The sequence below is a fragment of the Pleurodeles waltl genome, chromosome 2_1 (genome assembly GCF_031143425.1).
Source record: "Pleurodeles waltl isolate 20211129_DDA chromosome 2_1, aPleWal1.hap1.20221129, whole genome shotgun sequence".
Taxonomy (NCBI): Eukaryota; Metazoa; Chordata; class Amphibia; order Caudata; family Salamandridae; genus Pleurodeles; species Pleurodeles waltl.
Genome location: NC_090438.1, coordinates 200,950,828 through 200,977,289, shown reverse-complemented (window position 1 = coordinate 200,977,289; position 26,462 = coordinate 200,950,828). Strand labels below are relative to the sequence as shown.

Genomic DNA, 26,462 nt, shown 5'->3' with positions numbered 1-26,462 from the left:
CCCTAGGATTCATAAAGATATTAATAACCCTCCAGGGAGACCGATAATTGCGGCGTGTGGGTCTATTCTAGAGCCTCTAGCACAATATGTAGACTTCTTTCAAAAACCACTAGTATATAATACCAAAGCATATGTACGGGACTCCATGCACATGATTAATAAACTAGAAGGTAGTCCCTTTAATGAAAAAACACAAATTCTAGTCACTTTAGATATGGAAGCATTGTATACAAACATTCCACAGAACGAGGCATTAGAAAAAATGAAGATTTATCTGGATGACAGAACTGGTCCATATAATGTACCTGCCTCTTTTATAGTAAATCTGGCTACACTGTGTTTAAAAAACAATGTTTTTACCTTTGACAATGACATGTATTTACAAGTCAAAGGTGTTGCAATGGGGTGCAATTTTGCTCCGGAGATTGCAAATCTAGTGATGGTATTTTTTTAAGATAAATGGATTTATGATATAAATAATCCTTTCTACAAACACATTAAAATGTGGTTACGGTACATTGATGACATTTTTATGATATGGGAAGGTGATGTGCAACTACTGTCTACTTTCTATCACTGGCTCAATCATTGGACACCTTATTTGAATTTCACGCTGGCGTCTGATTGCAAAAGGATTAATTTTCTGGATTTATGGATTCAATCAAAAGAGGGTTGTATCTCTGTTTTTCTATATAAGAAACCTACTGACAGAAATACTCTACTGCATTTTTCAAATAACCACCCTCGTACTCTTAAAGAGAACTTGCCTTATGGCCAATTCCTACGTATTTGTAGGAATTGTTCCAGTAAAAAAAGATTACTTTGAACATTCAGAGGCCTTGATATCTAGACAATTAGAAAGAGGCTATCCGAAGAGAATTGTCAAAGGGGCCTGCAAGCGAGCATGGTACACCCCTTGTTAACATCTGCTAACTCCTAAGCAAAGAAACAAGGAGTGTCCTCTTACTTGTGTACTTACATATAATCCTGAGGCAAATCGAGTGAGGGCCATTATTGAAAGAAACTGGAAATTACTTTATCCAGTAGGACTTAAAAAACCCTTTTCTCATTCAAAAGAGGTTGTAACATCCACGATGCCTTAGTACATGCCTCCTTCACTTCAAATTCAAATAAAGGATCGGATTTGAGAAGTATGTTAGATTTACCACATATTGTTGGCCAATTTCAATGTAATAGTTGCCTGGCTTGTAAATATACTGAGAAGAGCAAGGAGAGAGAAGTAAATGGAAAGATTCATCACCAGCTTCGTTTCTCCAATTGTAATACACAAAATGTAATATATTGTATAACATGTCCCTGCTCTCCAACTTATATAGGCGAGACGACACAGCCAGCTGAAACCCATATCCTACAACATATGTCTAGGATCAGATGTGCAGTGCTTGGTGCCCTATTGGTTGACCACTACATTGAAAAAAGCATAGACCTGAAGATATTAGATGGTCTATATTATATGTGGTGGCAAAAACAAAAACAGGCAGAGAGATAGCGTCAACTCTGGACAGAATGGAAGCACGTCTGATTGAAAAGTTTGGGACTGTTAATATGGGGTTAAATGATTTGACAGAAATGTGGTCCTTGATTAAGGTATAAACATTTGTTTATGCATTAGGAATGTCATTTTTGCTGATATAGCATGTTTTTTACACATGGTGTCTGTGCTCTCCTTTATAGTTGTAGACATGAATTAGAGATTTAAAGATGGCCGCCTTGTTAATTTTGCATGTATTTCCATGTATTCACTATCGGTAGTCCTTTTTTGATGTTAAATACTGACGCGCGCTGTCAGAGCGTCTTTTACTGACTATCGCCAGTCCTCTTCCTATGTGGAGCGCTCACGCGCGCCATTCGAGCGTTTTCCCTGATAGCGGTAATACATTTAAGCCTTAAACTTTCTCGCGCTCATTTCGGCTTTATTATATAATGCCGTTCAAGCGCGACTTGGCTTCTCTTGAGGAAATTAACTAAGGTAAGCGTTATACAGCTCCTTGATCCAACTGGGAGCATATTTAGAATGTTGATATGGACATTCGTTCTTATATTATTCCCATATAGATTTCTTACATTCCTTGTGATGCATTCAATATGTGAGCGCTATCTGCAGAAATAACATACTAATAAGGTTAGTCTCGCTAGCCATGTATATTGACGCTTGTGTTCTGGAATATCTTTAAAAAATATCACCTTTGGTGAGTTGGCTGTGCCTTGGTTTTTCTTGATGAATCTTTCAACTATGTATATATGTAAAATAGGAAATCTTTCAGCTGGTCTTATATTTACATATCTCATTAATTATGCCATTCCATGGGGTTCCCCTGTGTTGCAGTTAAATAATAATTGTTCTATTCTTGCACAATGGTGATCCTTTTATGGTGAACAGGGGTGGTTGTGCACCCCTGGTGGTTTGTGTTGACAAACCAAGCATTATTTTTACAGTTATAATTTTATTTCTTGTATATATTTGAATAGTTGGATGTTAAAAACATTGGACTGTATCAGAGTTTTTTCCCAGCGATAGACTTTCTGCTGATGGACGATACGTCTTTTCCTTCTTTTGCATTACCTCTTCATAATACTGCTTGCCATTGTATGGCTAAGCAGCTTATAGACTAAAGAGATAACGGTGCTCAAAGGAACCTTGGATTCATCTCTTTTTAATATTATTTAGTGTTTTGTATAGTTTTTTGTATAGCACTTCCTTTTTCAACATGTAATAATTTGTTTTTTGTATTATTTATCTGTTGTTTATAAGGTTTTGCTATTTGTCACCCAGTTGTGAGAGTGTGACCTGTAGACCCTAAACTTAATCTAGTTTAATTGAGTCACTTTGAAAAAAGAAATATATTTTCCCAATGAAACATTTACGTTTTCACTGAGTTATTTGGTTTTGTATTGATCCCTACTGGATTTTTGTATTTTGCCTTTGTTCTTGTCCCTGGTCCAGTGGGGTGAAAGGGTTCCCCCTCTTTTTTTTCGCTTACTGAAAAGGAGAACAAGTTCCTAAAAGAATATTTGGAAAAATATTTGGCAAACGTTTTTATTCGTCCCTCTCAATCCTCAGTCTCTCCCCCCCTTTTTTTCATCCCAAAGAAGAAGAATGAAGAGTTAAGAACTTGTATCGATTACAGAACGTTAAATCAAGTTATGGTGAAGAATTGATATCCCCTGCCCTTGATTTCAGTAGTGCTAGATCAGGTAAAAGACACAAAAATCTACACCAAACTAGATCTTCGTGGAGCGTACAATTTAATTTGAGTTGCTATGGGAGACAAATGGAAAACGGCCTTCCGCACCCGGTTTGGCCTATACGAGTACCAGGTGATGCCTTATGGGCTATGTAACGCGCCGGCCACTTTCCAGCACTTTGTGAACGATGTTCTGAGAGAGTTTTTAGATCAATTTGTAGTAGTCTACATTGATATTTTAATCTTCTCCCAGAATTTGCGAGACCATGTAGATCATGTGAGAGCAGTTCTTAAGAAATTGTTGAAAAATAACCTATATGTCAAGTTGGAAAAGTATGCCTTTCATGTGAAGGAAGTAAAATTCTTGGGAATTGTTTTATCGGAAAATGGAGTTTCCATGGATCCTGCTAAAATTCAAACAGTCCTGGATTGGCCTTCTCCTAAAACGGTGAAGGAGGTGCAAAGTTTTATTGGTTTTGCCAATTTCTACCGCCGATTTATAAAAGAGTTTTCTAAAAAGGTGGCCCCCATTACAAAACTTTTGAGAGAAGGAGTACCATTCCATTGGTTAACTGATGCTGAAGAATCTTTTGAGTTTCTCAAAACAGCCTTTACAACAGCCCTGATCCTTCCTCATCCTAACCCTTAGGAGACATTTTTTTGTGGAAGCCGATTCCTCCGACCAAGCGATTGGTGTTGTATTGTCTCAGAGGCACAAGGAAACAGGTCAACTTCACCCAGTGGCATTTCTATCGAGGAAACTAACTCCTCCTGAAATAAATTATCCAATTGCTGACAAGGAGCTATTGGCAGTGAAGGATGTCTTTCAGGAATGGCGGCATTCTTTATTAGGGGCTCGTCATGTCGAACTATGTTCACTGATCATAAAAATCTTCCGTTTTTAAAGTCTGCTAAGACATTGACTCCAAGGGAATTGAGATGGTCCTTGTACTTTGCAGATTTTAATTTTACCACTACTTATCGACCTGGTTCTGCCAATGGCAAGGCAGATGAGTTATCAAGAATGAATAATATACCTGGAGCCGGAGAAGATGAAAAGATTCCAATTATTACAGCAGACAAGTTTGTTTGTACCTTACAATTTTCCAAAATAAAAAGGTAGGTTTGAGAATCCATGTCTGACCAAGAAATTTCAGAGTGGGCCAACAAAAAAGAGGGAAGAAGGGTTTTAGAAAATCTTCCTTTTGTTGAAAATGCTTTATATTTGCCAACTCGTGAGTTGCAAGAACTAGCGCTACAGGTGTCATGATGTTCCTTTAGCTGGCCATAAAGGAATTTTGAAGACTACTGAATTAAGAGGTATTTCTGGTGGCCTGCCAGGATCCCTCAAATAAGACAATACGTTCAAACCTGTGATAAATGCATTCGGGAAAAGACAACACGATTAGCTCCTGAAGGTGAGCTTCAGCCTCTTACCATTGCACCATACCCCAGGCACACCATTACTATGGATTGGATTGTAGATTTACCTTCAAGTCGAGGTGTTGACACAATTCTAGTTTTTGTAGACACCTTTTCTAAAATAAGTCATTTCATCCCTCTGAAGAAGGTTCCTAGAGCCTCTCAGCACAGTTATTTTCACAGCACATAGTGAGAGATCATGGCATTCCAGTGGTTGTAATCTCAGATTGAGGTCCCCAATGTGTTTCCCAATTCTGGTGGGCCTTTATGAAACAGCTTGGAATAGACTCATGTTATTCTACCAGTTATCATCCGGAAATGGATGATCAGACAGAAAGAGTTAACCAGTAGATAGAGCAGTACCTACGCTTATATCTCCTGGACCAAGATAATGATTGGCCAGATTTAATTTGGACAGCAGAATTCACATACAAGAATGCTATTCATGCCTCCACTGGTTATTCTCCTTTCTATTTGAACTCTGGTAGGCAGCCAAACATTATCTTAGGAAGGCCGGGAGGCTCGGTCCCAGCTGCAAATGAATTCAGTAAGAAAATTCAAAAGACCTACCAATCCGCTAGAGAACACTTGACGAAAGCCTCTTACAAGAAACACGCTGACAAAAAGAGGAGAGGCAATCCTGGTTATTGCGAGGGTGAGCAGGTCTGGCTATCCACTCGAAATGAACATTTAAGAGGGAAAAAGAAATTCCAGCCTTGATATGTAGGACCCTTTAAAATAAAGAAAATTGTAAATCCAGTAACAGTCAAACTCGCCTTGCCCCCTCAGATTAAAGTTCATCCAATATTACATGTCTCGCTACTTAAAAGAAGCCCTCCCAATGTTAGGAAAACCACCCCTCCAGATCCTATCCAAGTAGATTCACATTTAGAATATAAAGTGAACAGAATTTTAGACTCCGTTTAAAAAAGGAACATTATATTACCTCATTGATTGGAAAGATTTTGTCCCAGAAGAAAGGTCCTGGGAAGCCTTCCAAAATGTGCATGCTGCAAGTTTGATAAAGCAATTTGACAACACTTTCTCCAATAAACCTTCTGTGGAAGGGAGTTCTTTGGAGGGGGGGTACTGTCAGAAAAACTATTGCCACCATTTTTAAGTTCTTCCCTCAACAAAAACAATTACCCTTTTCCTTGTACCCACATTGGTTGCAGCAGCATCCTCACTCCCCGTGGCTCTTGCGGAGGCTGTTCTTAGAACTAGCTTCTTCAGGTTTACCTGCCACTCAAGATGGTGGCCGCAAATCCTTGTCAGGTCAGCGCTCTAGTGTTTCTACCTTAGTCTTGTGCTGAAGCTTCCCTCCAGCTGTTTCTCTCTGGGAGCCCTGCACTTCAACTGTCATGCTGAGGAGAATGAGCAGTGTGCCTCAGGTGCTTCGTTTCATAGAGAATTCCCCCAGTTATGAGTAATTCATTATTTTTCTTGATAGCCAGTTGTTGGAAGAAGGAAAAAATTCAGCTTCTTCAAAAAGCTATCGGCTTTTTTGGGAGAATTTGTTTGGACTTAACAGAACTTCAAACAACTGCAGTAAGGAATCCTTTTCTATGATTTCCAGACTTGCCAATATATATATGTACATATATAGTCAAGAACTCTTTGCTTTGCAAACTTGTCAGTCTTAGAGACAAACCTCAGTGCTCATACTAATTCCTAGAGACTGTGACTGAGAAAACAAACTTGAGAAGGAGTTTTCGTTTCCTGTAAAAGACATTAGTAGTTTGTATACTTGTGAGCTTTTGAACTGTTCTCCAGAGAACCTTGGAAACCTCTCACTCCTGGAGAAAAGAAGATATTAAGTTAACACTGTTCTCTTAGAGAAAGGCTAGTCTATCAAAAGATCCAGGTTAGGAGAACAATAGAACTGGGTGAATGTGAATGCCTGAACAGTTGAATGCACAGTAGGGATGTACTTATCTATGCTCTTATCACTCGACTGCAGGTCTTTCCTTTAAAGAAATCCCAATAAGAAAGGTGCAGGTTTTCAGAGACACACACTGAATATCCTATCTTCAAGCGGGAAGCACAGGCTGGAACTGGATCTGGAGGCGGTCTCTCTTTTTCTATTCCCATTCCTCTTTCCCCCTAGCGGATGCACGGTTCAGATAATCAGTTAAAGTCTGAGCACGCATCTGTTGTAGAGAGTTGGGAAAAAAGCATCTGCTCCTGTGGAAGTTTGATTTAATGGCTAATCTTCTGACAAGAATACAACGTAACTAACCAGTAGGGTACTGTATCCCAAACTCCACTATGTACGGGGTAAAATTAACAGGAATCAGTCCTTGGCAAGGGGGATCCCCAGCAGATGTACTCACCACTCGGCCACGTCTATAACAGTGAGGTACCAATCCCCAGTCTCAGGCACCTCCTGGGCACCTACTAGGTATATATACAAGGTAGCTTGGGCCAAGCTCCCCTTTGCTCTCCATGTCCTCTGTTAGCAGACGCAGGCCGCAGCCTCAGTGAAGGTCATCTGCAGTCTGAGGCGGGGCAGGTCCACACGTTAGGGGTGGTGCCCAAGGTGGAGTCAGAGTCTGGTCCGAGTCTGTGACCCCCCCAGGATGTCCCTTGATGGTGGAGGTGCCGTTTTGAAGTCCGGGGCTGTGAGCTTTGCAGCCACCTCCACTGAATCCTGGCGATCCTGATACACTTGAGCCACCGTTGGTTCGCTACCACGCAGATGTTTGGCACAGGGGCGAGATCAGGGACAACGCATGTCCTCTCATTTCAAGCCAGTCCTAGACCTTTCGTGGATTAGAGAAAAAATTGGCCCCCTCGTCAGTGGTGATCCACAGTATCATTTGGTACAACATTGCATATTTAGAAGTCCAAATCTCTGAACTTTTGCTCAGCCTCCATTGAAGAAGCCCTTTTTATTTGAAACACCATGGTGAAGACAGGGAAAAATAATTATGTCACTGAACCCTATGCGCAGCTCTCCAAGCTCACGAGCATACTGGAGGATATGGTTATGATCACGATAATGGAGCCTTGCAATGGTTGGTCTGGCCATCCCAGCTGACGGCGGTGGGCACGACGGCACTGGGTGAACCCTCTCCAAAGTAAAGAAGGGGCGCAGACCCTCTGGGGCTACCATTTGCCTGAGCCAATCCTCCAGAAAGATAATTAAATTTGTTCCCTCCGCCCTTTCTGGGATCCTACCACCCATATGTTATTTCTGCACTCTCGCCCTTCAGAGTCCTCCACCCTGGCCTTCAGGAGGCGGGCAATGTCCAACACATCTGCCATTTGTGCTTTCAAGTTCCTTGAGGATATGGACCCTCTTGTCTCCACTGGGCACGGAGGTATCACTGCCCCATCTCTGCTGGACTCTGCATATTGTTTGAGCTCCCTTAGACTACATTTTTGAGCTTACAACATTGTTTTTTCTGCAAAGCAATTTCTGTCTCAACCTTCTCTTTCGCTAAGGCCCAGCTTATCTCTTCTTATTAACCTCTGCTTAACCCTCTGGTAACTGGGCACAAAAGCAGTCAGGCTTAACTTAGAAGCAATGTGCAAAGTATTTATCCAGCACTTACACAGCAATACAGTGAAAACACAACAAAAGGAAAATCACACACCAATTTAGACAAAAAAAGTAAACTGTAATAAATGATTTGACACCAAAGTGACAAAAATCTAATCAGTAGAACCGGAGATATGCAATTCTAAAGATTTAGATAAAAGTAGCATGAAAAGAAGCAAATTGCCAACTGCGGGTATCTGGTTGCCCTGGATAGGGCCAAAGTCATAAGTTCAGGCCTAACATGATGGAACACAGGCCACGCACAAGCCCAAGTCTGGCCAGCTGTGGAATGTACCTTATGTCTTTGGTGCCCAGTCGGCACAGCTTGCTTTGTGAGGATTTGCTTGAGGCTTTGTAAAGCCATGCATTCTGCTGCATCAGTTCCGATGAGCTGTGCAACAAGGCTTTGTGCTGGTTTCGATGAAGCTGGCAGCTGTGCGGCAAGGCTTTGTGTGGCCTCACATCACTCGGCATCAGTTACAGTGAAGCTTACAGCTATGCAGCGATGATTTGTGGGACTTCATGTCACTGTACACAGGACTTAGTGGGCACTTCAGTTAGGCCAGGAGGAGCTCTCTCTGATACTAGCCACAGGCCCAGCCCCCGGGGAGGCCACCATTTGGAGATCAGCAATTCACTCCAGCAGAAGCCTGCAGGGCTCAGATAGGTTCAGTTGTAGGGTCAGTGCAGCGGTTCAGCTGTGCAATTGCAGAGAGGCCTCTGGAGGTTGTTGTGTGCCTGTAGCTCAGAACAGGAGGTCCATCCGCTGACCTTTGGAGTCACTCAGGAAGTCCGGGATGAAGGAAGCAGGTCCAGTCTTCCTTCTCCCACAGCAGGGTACGCCTTAAGCGTCAGGCGTCAGGGCACTTCTTGATCAGTAGTATCAACAGGTCCAGGAGTGTAGTGAAGAGTGGGTTTGAGAGTCCTAGCTTTATACCCCTTTGAAGTGGAAGACGATTCTGGAGTTCTCCCCCCACAGGGGTGTCTGAAATTTCCAGCCCTGGCTCTAACTGGTCTGGGGTCACAAATGGCTAGTGTGAAGTTTTTTGTGTGTGGGCTGAGGCAACTCCTTTAAAGTGCAAGTGTACTAGGACTAGGTGACAGCCTCGCCCCTCCCATTAAGTCAAGGTAGCCCATCCTGCCAATGCCCTGTTCCTCTTTTGTGATACTTTCTGAGGGGGAGTACACAAAGGCTAACTGCCATTTAACCACAGTCATGTGACCCAGGAACATGCTGCAGACACCAAATGGTTGGGACAAGGGAATGCCAAATTTCTGAAAGTAACATTTTCACAATTGTGATATTTAAGACAATTTTAAATTACAATTCATTTGAGTATAAATGTGAACTTTCTACCTGTTCCCAATAAAATGTTATCACTTACTAAATGTAATAAGGTGCTATCCTACAGGAGGGGTAGACCTTACAGTAGTAAAAAATGAATTGATAGGTTTTTCACTACCAGGGCATATAAAACGTAATAGTACATGTCCAACTTTGTTAAATATGACGCACCCTGCCCTATGGGCTTTTTAAATCCTACCGTAGAGGGTGACCTATGGGTATTATAAAGGAAGTTTTAGACCTGCCAAAGGGGATATTTTAGCAAGTCGAATTGGGAGTTTAAACTGTATTACAAGCTGAAAATGGAGGGTCTGATACACGTTTTAAATGCTACTTAAATGGTTTGAACAATAAGTGGTGCAGGCCCACTAGTAGCATGTCATTTACAGGTCCTGGGTACCTGTAGTACCATTTTACTAGGGACTTGTAAGAATATTAAATGTGCCAAATGGGTGTAAGACAATTTTACTATGCTTGAAGGAGAGAGCACAAGCACTTTAGCAGAGGATACCAGTGGTAAAAAGTGTGCAGACTCCTACAGCCAACAAAAGCAAATTTAGCAAAACAGGAAAGGTTAGGGCAAAAAGTTTGAGGTCCAATAGAACTGACTGGGTTGTGATGCATGAATAATCAGGGGGAAAGCTGTATTTCAGCAGTGTCTATACATCTCCTAAAAGAATTGTCTGATCCACGACCGTCCGATTCACAGCCTGTGTTGAGAGTTTGCAGATCATAAGTTTAAAGCACAGAAGAAAAAAAATTAAATGTGCTCTACCAAACAGAAGACAGAATTAATAAATCAATCACAAATACAAAGTAGTCCATGAAAGTGAGCTACGACCTAGAAAGTAGGCAACTGCAAAGCAACTACCTGTAAGGAGTAGCCATGTGCTTATACCATGAGCATTAACTACTGGTTATTTAAGATAATAAGTAACTATGCCTTTTGGAAATCACATTGCTAAAAGTGCTGAAGTACTTCTTCATGTCAACTAACATCAAAAACACTGATGCTTAATCCACAGTCCAAATGGCAGACTTTACCTGGCTTTCTTGGGGGCACTGGCGCTCTCGTGGCTTTTGGTTTTTTGGTTGTGGTTGTGTGTAACAAATCCCAGAAATTGTCATCTAAATGGCAAACAAACATAAAAAAACATAAGAACATCGTTGACATGTTAGAAAAGAAAAAAAAATACATTGCATAGGTTGCAGGCTTAATAAGTTCTGTTTCCATCTTTAGTAAGTGTACCTATATTCCTGCACATTGTCTGTTTTACTCTTAAGTATAATTATAGTGGCAACCCGAGTGTTACAGAAATCTTGAGACAGGATGTATGATTTATTACACTGGTTCTCAACCTTTTGACTTCTGAGGACCCCCACTTTATCATTACTGCAACCTGGGGACCGCCACTGAATCATTATTGTAATCTGGGGACCCCCCCCAATGAGTAATTACTGGAAGCCAGGGACCTCAGCCTAAACACTGTCAATGATTTGAACCGCTAAACCAGGGATACCCAAAGTACGGCCCGCGGGCCTCATGCGGCCCCTCTGACCTTTACATGCGGCCCCTGGGGCAACTGGGCACTAACAAAAATATTAAATACACACACAATCATTTATTTCAAACTTAATTGGTGCTAAAGAAAGGAAGTAACTAGGGACTTCTGCACTTAACTTTAGAAACGCCTTCATTATTAAAGACATCTTGCAGCATAAGTGTGAAACTAAGACAGGCTTTTCAAAATTAATTAAGTGTATTTAGTTAACATGCAGAACCTTTTCACTTTAGTACAATTTATTTTATCAGTGCGTTGAGATGCATTCCTTTTAAAGTGATAATTTTCAAACATAAATTTGGAAACATTAATTATTTCCCTTACCCTGAGAACACCACCAATAGTAAATTAAAGAGGCCAGTCACTTGTTATGTGCACTTTATGGGTGGCCTGGGTTCCTATCATACATAAACAACATTATAGTTTATTAAATCAAACATAGAAGCAGGTTTTGTGCAGCGCACACCATGAATCATGTATTTCGAGGTCATCTTAAATGTGATAATACAGAAAAAGGAGGGAAAGAAACACTAAACAATTGCCTAGGATCACACAATTTGGAAAAGTGGGTAAGCCAGGATTAATTCCAGGTTTTCTGGTTTCCCATTGTTTATTTCTGCCACTAGATGTATATCCTTTGCTTCCCCTACATCTACCTTTCCACCAATCCGCCTAGTCACCCCACCCGACCGCCACCGCCCTGGCATCAATGCGGCCCCCAGGCACGTCAGAGACCAAACTTTTTGGCCCCTGGGAAAATGTTTGCGAGTACCCATGCGCTAAACAATACACAAAAACAAGCATTCATCAAACACCTACACAAATGATAACACATTTTATTCAATTTTCAAACAACTATAAACAAAAACAAAAATAAAATAATAGGAAGGTAGGAGCTTTTCTAAATTCAACTGAAGCCACACATCGTCCATAATTCTGTTTGATGCACCTGCGCTGCTCCCACAAATCAATCTGAGGATACTAATTTAATTTTTATCTCAAATGTATCTTTGTATTTCAAATTCCTTGACAGTTAAAGTAGGTTTTAACATTTTCAATGGTACATTTAGCCACATTATTTATATACACTTTAATTATCTGTTAATATTATTTAATTTTCTAAGCAGTCCAGGACCCCCTGAGGAGGCTTCACGGCCCCCAATGGGTCCCTGGAGCACAGGTTGAGAACCGCGGATTTATGATAGTACAATGAATGCCTTTACCATGCATCCCTTTAAAACAAAATAGTAATCTACCAGGTAAGTGAAACCCTCATTTCATATATATTATGTTCATTCACTTAAAAAAACAAAGATTACAGGAACGTTATAGTTAGGGTCTGAATTTACTCGCACAGAACCAGAGAAATTCAGCAGAGTTATTTCAAATAACTGTACCTCGTGACCTAAGGAAACTATAACTCACGCCCGCCATTCCGACGGGAATTAACATGGAAAACGCAAACACACTTTTTTTTTTTTTTACCCCCCCCCCCCCCTTCTTTTTTCTCAGCCTCAGCTTGATGGATCAACCTGAAATTTTCAGTGCGCAACAAGAATCACGGCACACCTTTAATTTTGTGACGATTCGTCAAACAGTGTATACGGTACACACACACACACACATATATATATATAAATATTCCCATATCGACTCCTAGACTCACCCACCCCTAAACCCTAAAAAATACCCTTACCACCCAATACACCTACCCACCTCTAATACCCTCTTAACCATCCTAAAAACCATTATAACCCAAATACCCTTACCCACACTAAACCCTAAACTCTTAACACCCAAACAATCTTACCCACCCTAAAAATACCCTTAGCACCCAATACCCTCACCCAACCATAAACCCTAAAAATACACTTACCACCCAATACAGCTACAAATCCCCAATACCCTATCCCACCCTTAATCTAAAAAACCTTTAGCACCCAAATACCTTTACCCACCCCTAATCTTAAAAATACCCTTAGCACCCAAATACCCTTAACCCATCCCAAATCCCTAAAATCACCCTTACCAGCCAATACCCTTACCCACCCGAAAATCACCCTTACCAGCCAATACCTTAAAATACCCTTACCCACCCAACACCCTTACCCCTAAAAATATCCTTACAACCTTACCAACCAGTAAAATCACCCTTAGCACCCAATACCCGACTTATCTCTGCACCCTAAAAATACTTTTACCACCCTATATTCACTACAAAACCGAAGGTTACAGAGTTGTTATAGTGAGGTTCAGATTTTACATGCACAAAACCACAGAAATTCAGCTGTTATAGTTAGTTATCTCTCAAATGCAACAATGCATCAACTGTTTTTCTACTTTAGAAACACTTCTCTCATCTTACTTTCTTCAAAACGATAAAAATGCACTGTTATGAACTTAATTCCAAATGTACGATTTCACAAGCAGATCGCAAGAGCCACACAGGAAATACAGCCCGCTCGCAGTGCACGCAGGGGATTGTATGTTCAGTTCCTGCGATCGTCTGGCGAGAGCGTAAGTCTGTAAACAAAATAATTAATACAATATATATATACTGTACTGACTTTATTATTAAACATTAGCATTCAATAATAACTGACCAGGTGAAAAAGAACTATGTACAACAGATTAGAACTAAATATATAACTCTGCAATCCTGCAAGAGTTATCACACACCTTAAAAATAGATGTGCATAGTGAAACCACATAGTTAACAGTATAAGAAAAACTGATCAGTGTCTTTCTGAAATATAAATATGAAGTTTATGTAAAGATATATACAAAGACTATGAAAACTATGCTGAGAATATTTCTGTATACCAGAGTTACAAAAGCTAAGTTGAACATTCTCAGCACAAACATTGTTGGAGTACATCGTGTCTATGTATTTTAAATGTATTTTTATTTTTTTTAAACTAGAAATTCACTGAAAACAACAAAGGTTAAAGTAATGTTATAGTCAGGTGAACTTCTCAATGACCCAGTTAAAATAAAAAATAAAAAAATTCAGCGGTTGTAGTTAGCAGCACTAACTATAACTTGCACCCCTGTCATGCATTGCTTATGGCCGCACATGACATCACATGACATCTGAAATGACATCACTCATGACATCCCAAATTACATCACTGATGACATCACTGCAGACATCATCCAAGCTTCATTTTCCTACATATTGCTATATAAATTGCTATGGCTTGATATGCACTGTGTTGACATTCACAATCAACCACGGATATAGGGGGAACCCTCCTTGAGTATGGTGTTCAATCTGTATTCAACTGTTCAGAGAAAGCCAAAATACCAAAAGCCAATTTTTAAATAAATGCCCTTCTACAGACAACTTTTATCTGTATGAAATCCCCGACACACAATGAAACAACATTAAGAAATTAAGTTGATATCAACAGAGAACAGAGTACTGCAAACAGTGTTTACTCAATGGAGAGAGGTCTCTCTATACCACACTGTTTGCAAACAGTGAAACTCTCATGAGAAAAATAGACCACAGGGTATTGAAAATAATCTACTAAAAATGATGTACACTCTGTGCAACAGTTGTAAAAAATAAAAAAATAAATAAAAAAGAAGTGCACTATTTGTTAAACATAATCAAGATCTGAAGGTGCTAAAGCTCATACTACCTGCACCCTTCATACCGTTGTGAAACCTTTAAAGATAGGCCTTCTGCTGAACTAAAACAAACATGCTCGTATAGGTTACCATGAGGTGCACACACTCTTCTATGTTAAGTACAAATTGTCATGCTGACATGATTCTCTCTACTAACTCAAAGCTGCTTACAAAAGTTGGTACAGGGGTGTGGAATTTAATAAAATATCTACTTGTCCATGGGTCAGGTTGCTTCTTAAACCTCTCTGGTTTTATTTTGAAAGAAAGAAATCATCACTCTTGCTTACAAGCTTCTGCAAACATCTGCATCTAATCAGAGAGCATTCTGGGAGCATTATACTTAGCCTCATACTGTTAAACTTTTCAAACGTGTGTACACTTTTTTTTTTTTTACTGGAACCACTGTCAGTAGTGCAGTGTGACCGTAAAACCTTTATTTACGGTGCTCACCCTAATAATGAGGGCTTGTCATTAATGAATCATAAATACAAGTTCGAACAGCGTTAAAATATGGACACACATTTCCTCCACTACAGACAGTTCCCTTCTTTGTAAACTGGCAGCCAAAGTGTTTGTGCTGCAGAGGGTTGTGCCTACTTGTCCCAAGGACAGAATGAACATGAAAACTTGTTGCCCTTGACCCTAAACAATATGTCCCTGGCATTGGATGATAGGAATTCCACATTCCTGTTAGTACCTCCTATGTAGAATCTTTCTTATTGGAAACTTTTTACTGCAGAACTAAAAGGTTATGTGGAGCATAATGAGTATCAGTCCACTGTCACTCGCACACAGAGTTATTCATGAATGTAAACATTTATAACGTTTTCAATCCCGTCACACAGCTGTGGTGCATCAGGAGCACATGCATTTTTTAAACACTTACACCCATTAGCTACACCCAAGCTGTGCAAACTGCCACACTCATTGAATGATGTTATCAGTGATGTCAAATTATGTAATAGAATAGGTCACGAGTGATGTCATATATGAGATCATAAGCAGTGTATGGTGGGGACGCAAGTTATAGTTAGTGCTACTAACTATGCTGAATTTCTTTGTTTTCTTAGTTCAAAGCGTTAACTGTCACTGAGAAATTCACCTAACTATAACATTACTTTAACCTTTGTTTTTTAAGTTAACATATATGTGTGTATACACATATTTGTGTATATATATCTACATACAAATATATATAGTTAAACACATACACTTACCTGCTATATACTTCATTTTGTTGTAAATGCATTGCGTGGTAAAGGTATTGAGTGAAGAGAATGCGTGGTAAAGGTATTGAGTGTAGAGAATGCGTGGTAAAGACACTGCATAGTAAGCACCACATTCTAAACAATGTTTGCCGGTGAGACAATCTGTTTTTTAAATTAGGAAACCTCAAACTTTACTGAGACTCGGAGGCATTTAGGAGCAATGTGTACACATTAGTAGGAACAAGATTTCACTTATGCAAACTTACATTTTCCAAACAATTATGCATTGCCGAAAAAAAATCAAAGCATGTTATTCATGAAGCCAAGTTACCAACCGACAAACAATAATAAACTTCCCTACCTTCCAGCAATGGGAGAGAATATGTGCAACTGTATGCACATACGGAACTCAGTTATGCTGCACATACAGATCATCACAGATATGGAAAGGACTGAATGTTTTTTTTTTTTCATCTGGGACCCAGGTCTTGGAACAAACCTACCAACTTCACGAAAAGTAAGAAACTTGGGGATTATCTTCACAGCTGACCTCTTTTTCACACCCCAAATTTAAGTGTGTCAAATGGGTAAACATCCTAATCTCTATTCCGCAAAAAAATCGTATTCATCTCCAAACCGAATGACCAAAAGAAGCTCTTGGAGTGTTGGTCATGACACAACTGTATTAATGTAATGTCATCTATGTATGGCTCAGAGTAGTGCCTGAAGCTTCACAAATGCAACCACATCAAACCAGCACTAAAAGCACGCCAGTGGCTCCTGGTGGATGCATATTTATCTTAAAAGTCATATTCACTGTCCACTAAGCCTACTGTGGAAGACCCAAAATATCTTAATTATTCTTACCACTAACCCCCAACTACTCAATGATCAGCAGCATTCACTCCGCAAGTGTACAGCTCAGACCAGAGCTGTGGAAAACCCTTTACCCAAACCGACCCACATTTGAGTTCTTATGCAATAAAAGGGTGGCAACTGGAGAACAGCAGGCAAAGTTGTACTTCACCAATTTGACTAACAAGATCACTGCCCTTTTCTCTTCAAGACTTTCAAACCTCCTAAGGAACCGAAAGTTGTCTGAAGTTCCGGAAAGAGCAGAGGCCAGATTCCCTGTTACCTCCTCTCTCCCACCCTACCCTTGAGACTCTCCTATCCTAGCATGAACCCATCCCCCATGTGATCCTGGGTGACTTTCATACACTACACCTCTACTGGTTTACCAATGTCCCCATTGGTTGGCTTTAGGTTGCCCCTCTAGTTTCAGGGTTGACCCCAAACAATAATCCTTAATAGTATAGAAGTAACTTCAATGGGTAGCCTAATTTGTCACCCTGGGTAAGCTCTGTATAATACTCCTTACACTGCCTCCAAAGAGGTTCTCCTCTATCATTCCAGAGCTAAATCATTCACACTGTTTGGTGGTTCAACAGTGCCTCAAATGGGTTTCTCTTCTGTTGCTCCACTGTCATTTATAAGTAGTCCTGCCTAATATTTCTTGGAGATATATTATATATATATATATTTAGAAATGTAGTGCCTCCAATCGATTGCTACTACTTAGCTCCTGAGTAGACTACATATAACACTCCTTGTAGTTGTAACAGCTTCAATAATAAGTTGCTTCTGAGTAGGATTCATATAATACTTTCTGGTGGTTTAACAATGCCTCTAATGGTTTGGCTCTTCTGACGCTTTAGAGGAAGTGCCTTAGGCCATAATGGGCCCCGATGATGTGCTCCAATGGTGAATTCTGCATATGATACTGTTTACCCAGGCTGACGCTGCACTTCTGCTCAGTGCACAGTTCATCAACCACATTAACAAGAGTCACCCATTTCGCCAACATGCCCCATACAGGCCAAGCCATAAACAGCCTCTAAACCATGTACTTCAAGGGGGAACCAGGGATCTGATGCCAATCTGAATGTTATACCACCTTGCCAGAAGTATGAAACTACACAGTTATGCAACCGGACAACCCAGAAAAACAGGTTACGCCTTGCAAGTGGTAAAGAAAGTGCAATACACATACCAAATGTAATACATTAAACTATAAAATCATCATAGTTGTATGAGATTCATGGTAGATTTTGAACAGGAGGTGAAATAAGTGCCTCACTCTTCTTCAAGGAAATGGAAGAGTTATAGACATAACCAACCACACTTAGTTCATTCACCTCTGTTTTGTATAAAAGATTCTCCTGAAACTTCACAAGACTTGCATGAAGACGTCTGGGTTAATGAATGATCCTTTGTCTCTTAATTGGTCCCTAGCCAATTTCCTTCTTTTTAAAAGTTACCTATTTGAGATCAACCATTCCAATAATTACAAAGGTGCTTTGGCCCCTTGCTTAGTAATAACAGTGGTGCTTTTATTCCATGGTTTCAATTTTGCCACATCCGGAGGGTTTTCCAAAAAAGCACTTGCATATAAAATGAAACAGCAATTGGTTGGAGGACTGTCATACTGTAAAGAAGAAATATACAATACAACAGTTTGACTGGAATGTAGAGACTAAACCTTTCTAACAGATTTGAAAGACGCAATAAATTTTGAACAAAAATAACCAAAACTTGCAACCACACACACACCTCTCAGATTCAGACAGCATAGCTTGTCAAAGCCCAGATAAACCCTAAGGGCTTGTGTAGATTGTGGGGGTGCAAAAAGCTTAAGAAGTATAATGACACTATTATACATCCATAGGAAGTAGTAACGTGGCCATCACCAAAGACAGTCTATACTCTCAGACCCATCATTCAAAAATAACCTATACAACTTTCACTGAAAAGCATAGGTGAAAATGCAACTCAGACCACCAGGCTGACCAATTACAAAGAAGTCTGGATAAGATAAGAGTGAGGGGATAGAGTGGATGTCGAATTCAGAGGGACGGAAAGGCGCAAAGGTAGCCTACAACAGTACCTTTAGTGGTGGTTCAAGGGACAAAGGATGGATAAAGTTGGAAGGAATTGGTAGTCAGATATGGATTGAAGAGATTTAAAGGAAGAGAAGTAAGGGAATGTGTGTTGGGTGTGAGGAGAGTATGGGAGAAATTAAATGAGGAGCGCAAACCACAGAAGTGAGGCCTGAGAGATCGACAGGTAGAGATAGGGTAAGCTGAGAGGGAGAAGGTAATGGAGTAAGGTGGAACGGCAAGACTGAGGTAGGGCTAGAAGAATGAGACAAAGATGGGAAAGGGAGATGGGAAAGGGGCAGCTAGAGGATTGTACAACAGAGACTTAAGTTGGGAGGGAGAGAGAAAGATGGGACAGGAATGGAGAAGGTCAAGAAGGGGAGGGGACGACAGCAGGAGAGAAGGCCAGCAAAGGAAAAACAAAGAAGAATATGTGGAAAGTAGGAGTAAAATGGATAGGAAATGGTTGCTCAAGGAAAATGAGCAAACTTTAGAAGAACTGCAGAAGTTTCCATCCACAGAGATAAACTGTCTATGATGTTATATCTGTGAAAGGTGCAATAAACCGAAACATGCCAATTCCTTCAAAAAACAAAAATGAATTAGGAATCTATGTTTTTCACCCAGAAGCAGAGGACGTGTGACCCATTGAAAATTGCTGCTTCCCAGGTATTACTAATAACGGAGTCTGAAAGCAGCATGAATGAAACCCACTGGAAGACAAAGGAGGAGACCGCTTTCAAGTGTTGAGTTTTTAAGCAAGCCATTACAGTTTACATTTAGTTTGTGATGACCCAGAGCAGATACAAAGAATGCTTGTCTTTAATAGTCTCCAAACTGGCTGCATAAGGCTGCTAAGAGAGTGTGAAGGAGCATCAGCTTGATGAAGAGTCACAAATAATGCTTATAGGACCAAACAGAGAGTCAAGACACCCTTAACCAGTACAACTAGTCTTGGTACACTGGGGCAGAGGACAAGTAGTGGCTAAGGAGGGGAAACAGAGTTAATCAATCAAGGTGTTGGTAAATTGCAGGCTTGAACCTCGCAGAGCATGTGAACATGGAAGGGTAGAACCACGGACACTACCCAGCCTGGGGTCAGTCCTCAGGAAACTGTACCTACAGCGAAGGCTCTCTATGGCCCACCTGTAATAAAAACAAGAGAACAATACAAGCCCTAAAGACACGTGTGGGATGACTGTAACACTTACAAATTCAAAGTCCGGGATACAAAGGAGAAATACAAATTGATTGGCATAAAGGCATGTTAAGCTGGCTGCTAGAACGGTTCAGGTGCAAGACTTCATTTGTGCTTGGGGAGGCTGAAAGCAGTGGTTGTGGATTACTGAGCAAGGAAATGAGGAAAGTGTAAGTGTGCCACAGCCTCTGCCAAATGGCAATCCATTTGCAGTGCTATTTGTGAGCTTTTGTTGGAAAACCAGAGGTCTTTGATCAAAGTGAAAGGAGCTGAAAACAAAAACGTAAAGTTTTTATATTAAGTGCTCAGTGGCACCCAGGTCCAGCTGGAAGAGTAGGGGGTTTAGGACGCCATTGGACTAATGAATGTTGAACAAACACTTCCTTCACCCCTAGATCACATCATGGAACAGAAGACTGTCCACAGGGACCAACCTGAACACAGTATTTAAGAAGGTCTCCAAGAGATCAGGTACATCTTGTGGAAATGCCCAGGGAGGTCAAAACTTCAACTTGAAAAAGGTTAGAGGATGTCAAAACAAAGGCAACCAACAAGTGCATTCCGTTGCCCGACATTGGTGGTTCTTCCAGGTCTGAAATTCCACATTGTAATTTTCAAGTATTCAGTGGGGTGAAATAAGAAGCAGTACCAAGCACGGCTAATTAGATTTAGTTTAACTTTGAGGCGGTATGGAGATCAAGGCCTTGCCTTTGCTGATTAATTTCTCCTGGTTCTCTCCAAGTCCTCCAGGACCTTCAAGTATTGTTTTTCTTGCAAATTAGGCACATGCTCTTAAACATGATTAATAGGGAAAACAAGTATTGCCAAATGTTTTTTTCCCCTAATGATTTTAAAAGCAGATCTTGGTGACCTCAATCCTCTGAAATAAAAGAGTTGGAGGTTCTTTACAAATGTCACAAGCATGCATGCTACTCCTAGTTGATGCACACTGGGTCTAGTACACACACAACTGGTTCAAGTCCATTAAGAACTCACCGAACAGAGTGGAGTAGAAATTCTCCAGAAGGCCTAAGCTACCTTCAGATCCACTGGGATGTCAAACTGCTTCCTTTATTTAACTTCCCATGTAGGCACAGCACACCAATCCCAGAAGTTCAATCTCTCACTATCAATAGAGACCAAAGTAGGAAGATGACTTCCCAAGTTCTGGACCATGATCTTGCAGAAGGAATACAAGTATTAACAAGCAACACGTCCAGTGTGTTCTATGTAGTCCAATGCCTGAAGTCTCCAATCACTTTTCCCATACCAGTCAATCAGAGAAAGTCAATCCTCATCTCCTTGTAATATTAACAAGCAGAAACACTCACAAATTACTTCAGTCATTGCAATCTAGGATGGTCATCTCACAAAATCAAACCTGAACTAATAGCCACATAACAGGCCTTGGAAGAATAAAGTGAACCTATATGAGTTTGCATCTATCATCCTGACCCTTTTCAGTCAAGTATTTGATCTCTTGGACTACCAGATCACAGCAGGTTTATTAGCAGATGCTACCAGGATTCACCTTCATCGTAATCACAATCATCCCTAAAGTTCATCTTTGGCTGTAAAATATATCAAAATATACTCCATATTTCTAAAAGTAAACTAGATATTCCAACTCTGTTTAAAACCACCTATATGTTGTAAGTTGCAACTTACATGATAGCATCCAGAGCTAAATATGAAGTTGAAGCTTAATTTGGAGACTGATGCAAGCTGACAGCATTAATTGTGACATTTTTATAATATATTTAATATTTTACAGGTATGACATTATAGAAGCAAAAAGACACAAAGTCAGACCTCTTTTGTCGTTCCATAATGCTAGTGTACAAAAAATGTACATTGATCATACCTTTATATAAGTACATCAGTGTCAAGCTTCCACTGTATTTAAGTGCTTATAACATTTTATTAAAACCATAAAAGTTCAGTATTGGGTCCACCTGTTGTATATGTACTGTGACAGTCATGCTAACAAACTATACATACGTGGATTTCAAAGTTATACTTCATAAGCCTAAAACATTCTTTACTTTTACAGTCTGCTTACAATAGGACAGTTATTAGTAACTTACATGTCACAGTGTCAGTTTAGTGACCTGACCACGTCAGCCAATTTATATATGAGATGGACTATACTGAAGCTGTTGGCAGATGCCATGTTATGCACATCACACAGCATCAGAGGGCTTTTTAGCAAGACTTAGCCCACAACCAAACCAGCTGGTGAAGCACCACAGCAGCCAGATTTTTGTGCAACTGTCTCATATCACATGCTTTGTCCATCCCACTGTAGCATACCTGCCAATGACTAGGCCACACACAGAGCTGTAAATCACAAGTCTTTATTCCTCTGTGTGTACCTGTGAACACCAACATTCTAAACCAAGCTTTCAGTACATTCTATTCTAGCGATTACGTCACACCAGAGTCCCCTGGGAGCCAGAAAGGTTCCAGTCTAAGTCATGCAAGACACTGTGGGGGTCATTACAACATTGGCGGTAAATGCCGCTTACCGCCGTGCAGAAGACCGCCAATACACCGCCGCAGCCGCGGAATTCCGCCACAGCTATTATGACACACATCTCGGAAACCTCCAAAATTCAGACACCCACACAACTCCGCCACACCAAAGGTCAGTGTTAAACGGGCGAAAACAAAACCTCCACCTCCACACCAACAGAAACACGCCCATGCTATTACGACCCACGAATCCACCCGGCGGTATTTCAACTGCGGTATTCCATTGGCGGTACACACCGCCACGCTCAAAATACACACACATCTCCAAAACACCGCCACATTGGACAATTCCAAATACACACACCTGATACACATACAAACACCACTCCCACACACCCATTACTATATAAAACACACACCCACATCACCCACAAACCCTTACGACCAAAAATTAGTCACGAAGGCCAGAGAGACAGCACTGATTAGACAATCCCACCACACAGAGGCACACAACACCATCACCCACACACCATCCACGCACAAAACACCACACACCACTACACATCACTACACTCATCACCACATACACCACCCCACACATCACACACACCACCCCATGGCACGCCAAAGACACCCCCGCTTTTCCGAGGAGGAGCTCAGGGTCATGGTGGAGGAAATTGTACGGGTAGAGCCACAGCTATTTGGCTCACAGGTGCAGCACACATCCATAGCCAGGAAGATGGAGCTATGGCGAAGAATAGTTGACAGGGTCAACGCAGTAGGACAGCAAGAAATCGGGAGGACATCAGGAAGAGGTGGAACGACCTACGGGGGAAGGTGCGTTCAGCGGTCTCCAGGCACAACATCGCAGTACAGCGGACTGGCGGCGGACCCCCACCTCCTCCCCGACAACTAACAACATGGGAGGAGCAAGTCTTGACTGACCATCATGCATCCAGAGGGCCTCGGAGCAGTCGGTGGAAGAATGGACACTGGTAAGTCAAATCTTAACTATCAGATCCCCCACCCTACCTGCATGCTATCACACACCCCCACCCTCACCCCCTCACCTATCACTCCAACTCCTCACTAATGTACTAATAACACAAACCACCCATCCCAACACCAAGCCCTGCATGACACAACTAAGCATGGTCACCCCTCACCAAAGCATGCTCACTGCACATACCCAGAACAGCCCCCTAACCATCATCACACAAGCCCCCACACAGGAATGCTAGCACTGGGGTACACGCTCACCCACCCATTGCACACGATGACACAGACAGATGCAATAATCATGCTCTTATGCCCCTGCAGGATCACGAAGGACCGTCACCACACCGGAGTGTCCAGACATCTCCACTCCACCCACACAAGAGGCCCACAGTGACGATAGCAGCTCTGCCCTACTGGAGCCTGATGACCAGCAGGACCATCGTGGGCCTCGGGACAGTCGGTTCCCCTTGCACAGGCACAGCCCAACACTGACCTTCCACCCTCTGGTAACACCAGTACAGCACCCACGCAGCGGGCCCAAACCTCTGTACCCAGGACAAGTCAATCAGCTGTGTGTCCACCACTACAGGGAACCCAGGATAACCCACCACCCCAACAACAACAGGGACCTGGGGGCAGTGGTAGTGGGCACACGGTCCAGGGGACAGAGACACAGGAACACAGGGGAACTGGGAGGGCTGCTGTGAGACAGGGGGCGGACAGGCCAAGGGAACCCACTCTCCACGAGGCCCTATCTTCTATCATGGGAGCATACCACCACTCCCAGGAGACGATGGCGACGGTCCTGGTCAAGTTTCAGGAGACCCAGTGCCTGCAGGAGGAACAGTATTTGGGCTTCAGGGAGGAGCTCAGGACCATCAGCTCAGGACCATCAGCTCCGCCTTGGGCACCATCGTAGGGGTGCTGAAGGACATACAAAAAACCATGATGGACACCGTGGCACTCCAAGGGGCCCCTGACACTAGCCTGGACGATGAACTGCCCACCACCTCCGCCGGCGCTAGTGGACAGGACGCCCTGCCACAGGACCACCACACCAGCACCCCACCCCCTGCAGACGGACAACCACCACCCAAGCGGTCCCTGAGATCCAGGAACAGGACAGAGCAAGATGGCAAGACCCCGCCAGGAAATTAGACCACCCTGATTGTCCCCCCACCTTCCCACTTTGTTACCCTGTCCATACTTTAACTGCCCCAGCTCCACTTCCTATGCCCATATGGGCAGTGCACCTGTGAGACTAATAGACTGGACTCTGCCATGGACATTCCTCCACCATCACCCATCACCATTTTACAACCCCCCTCCATTTTTGAGCACTTAAACACCCTTGAACCACAAAACATTCTGGAGTCAGTCTATGATTTGGTAAAATGTATTATCAATGACAGTGTCAAAATGCTTTTTTAGTTGTTAAGGCAACATACCAATGTCACACATCACAAGTCCTTGAAGGATGCATGCAGATGACACACGTTGGTAACCACACCTGTGAAACCGTAATGGAAAGGAACAACTCAGTTACCAAATAATCCCATTAAATTACACCCAGGATAGAGTAAGACGGGTGACAGTGAATGTAATGTTAAAAATTAAAATGTTCTCACCTGTGTGTCACTGGAAATATTGCTGTATGACTGACTCCCTGTTGTCGTTGTCTTCTTCCTCAGCTTCCTCCTCATCACTGTCCACAGGCTCCACAGCTGCCACAACACCGTCATCTGGACCATCCTCCTGCAGAAAAGGCACCTGGCGTCGCAAAGCAAGATTGTGAAGCATCGAGCAGGCGATGATGATCTGGCACACCTTCTTCGGTGAGTAAAATAGGGAACCACCTGTCATATGGAGGCACCTGAACCTGGCCTTCAGGAGGCCGAAGGTGCGTTCGATCACCCTCCTAGTCCGCCCATGGGCCTCATTGTAGCGTTCCTCTGCCCTGGTCCTGGGATTCCTCACTGGGGTCAATAGCCAGGACAGGTTGGGGTAACCAGAGTCCCCTAATAGTCACACACAGTGCCTCTGGAGTTGACCCATCATATCAGGGATGCTGCTATGCCGCAGGATGTAGGTGTCATGCACTGAGCCAGGGAACATAGCATTAACCTGGGAGATGTACTGGTCTGCCAAACATACCATCTGTACATTCATGGAATGATAACTCTTCCGGTTCCTGTACACTCCTGTGGGGGGGGGGGACCAGAGCTACATGGGTCCCATCAATAGCACCTATGACGTTGGGGATATGTCCAAGGGCATAGAAGTCACCTTTCACTGTTGTCAAATCTTCCACCTCAGGGAAAATGATGTATCTCCTTACGTGTTTCAGCAGGGCAGACAACACTCTGGACAGCACGTTGGAAAACATAGGTTGGGACATCCCTGATGCCATGGCCACTGTTGTCTGAAAAGACCCACTTGCAAGGAAATGGAGCACTGACAGCACCTGCACGTCAGGGGGGATTCCAGTGGGATGGCGGATTGGTGACATCAGGTCTGGCTCCAACTGGGTACATAGTTCCAGGATTGTGGCACGGTCAAACCTGTAGGTGACGATTAAATGTCGCTCCTCCATTGTCAACAGGTCCACCAGAGGTCGGTACACCGGAGGATTCCGCCATCTTCTCAAATGTCCCAGCTGAGGGCGCCTAGGAAGGACAACAGGGAGGATCGAGTCAACTTTTTTCCAGGTATGTACCCACAGTTACACAGAACACGACACCAAACACAAAACCCTTCCTGTATGTGTGTTGAGTGTAGGCCTAGCTATGTGTGATGCAGAAGTAAATGAAGCCATGTGGGCCCCTGAAATGGCGGCTGCCTGACCTCTAAACTGGGACAATGGGATTGTGGGGTAACTGCGTTGCCGTTGCACACCGTTGCGGTAGGTGGTCGTAGACTGCGGCACAA

General features: G+C 42.3%; 1 protein-coding gene across 3 annotated transcripts in view; it reads right to left on the bottom strand.

Annotated features, from left to right (window-relative positions):
- CD99L2 (CD99 molecule like 2) overlaps window positions 1-26,462 on the bottom strand; it is a 584,389-nt gene that overhangs the window by 181,789 nt on the left and 376,138 nt on the right. For all 3 annotated transcript variants that reach the window (XM_069212400.1, XM_069212402.1, XM_069212401.1), the window contains one exon: window positions 10,562-10,645. In XM_069212400.1, the coding sequence (XP_069068501.1) occupies window positions 10,562-10,645 (84 nt within the window). The remainder of the gene's footprint in view (window positions 1-10,561; window positions 10,646-26,462) is intronic.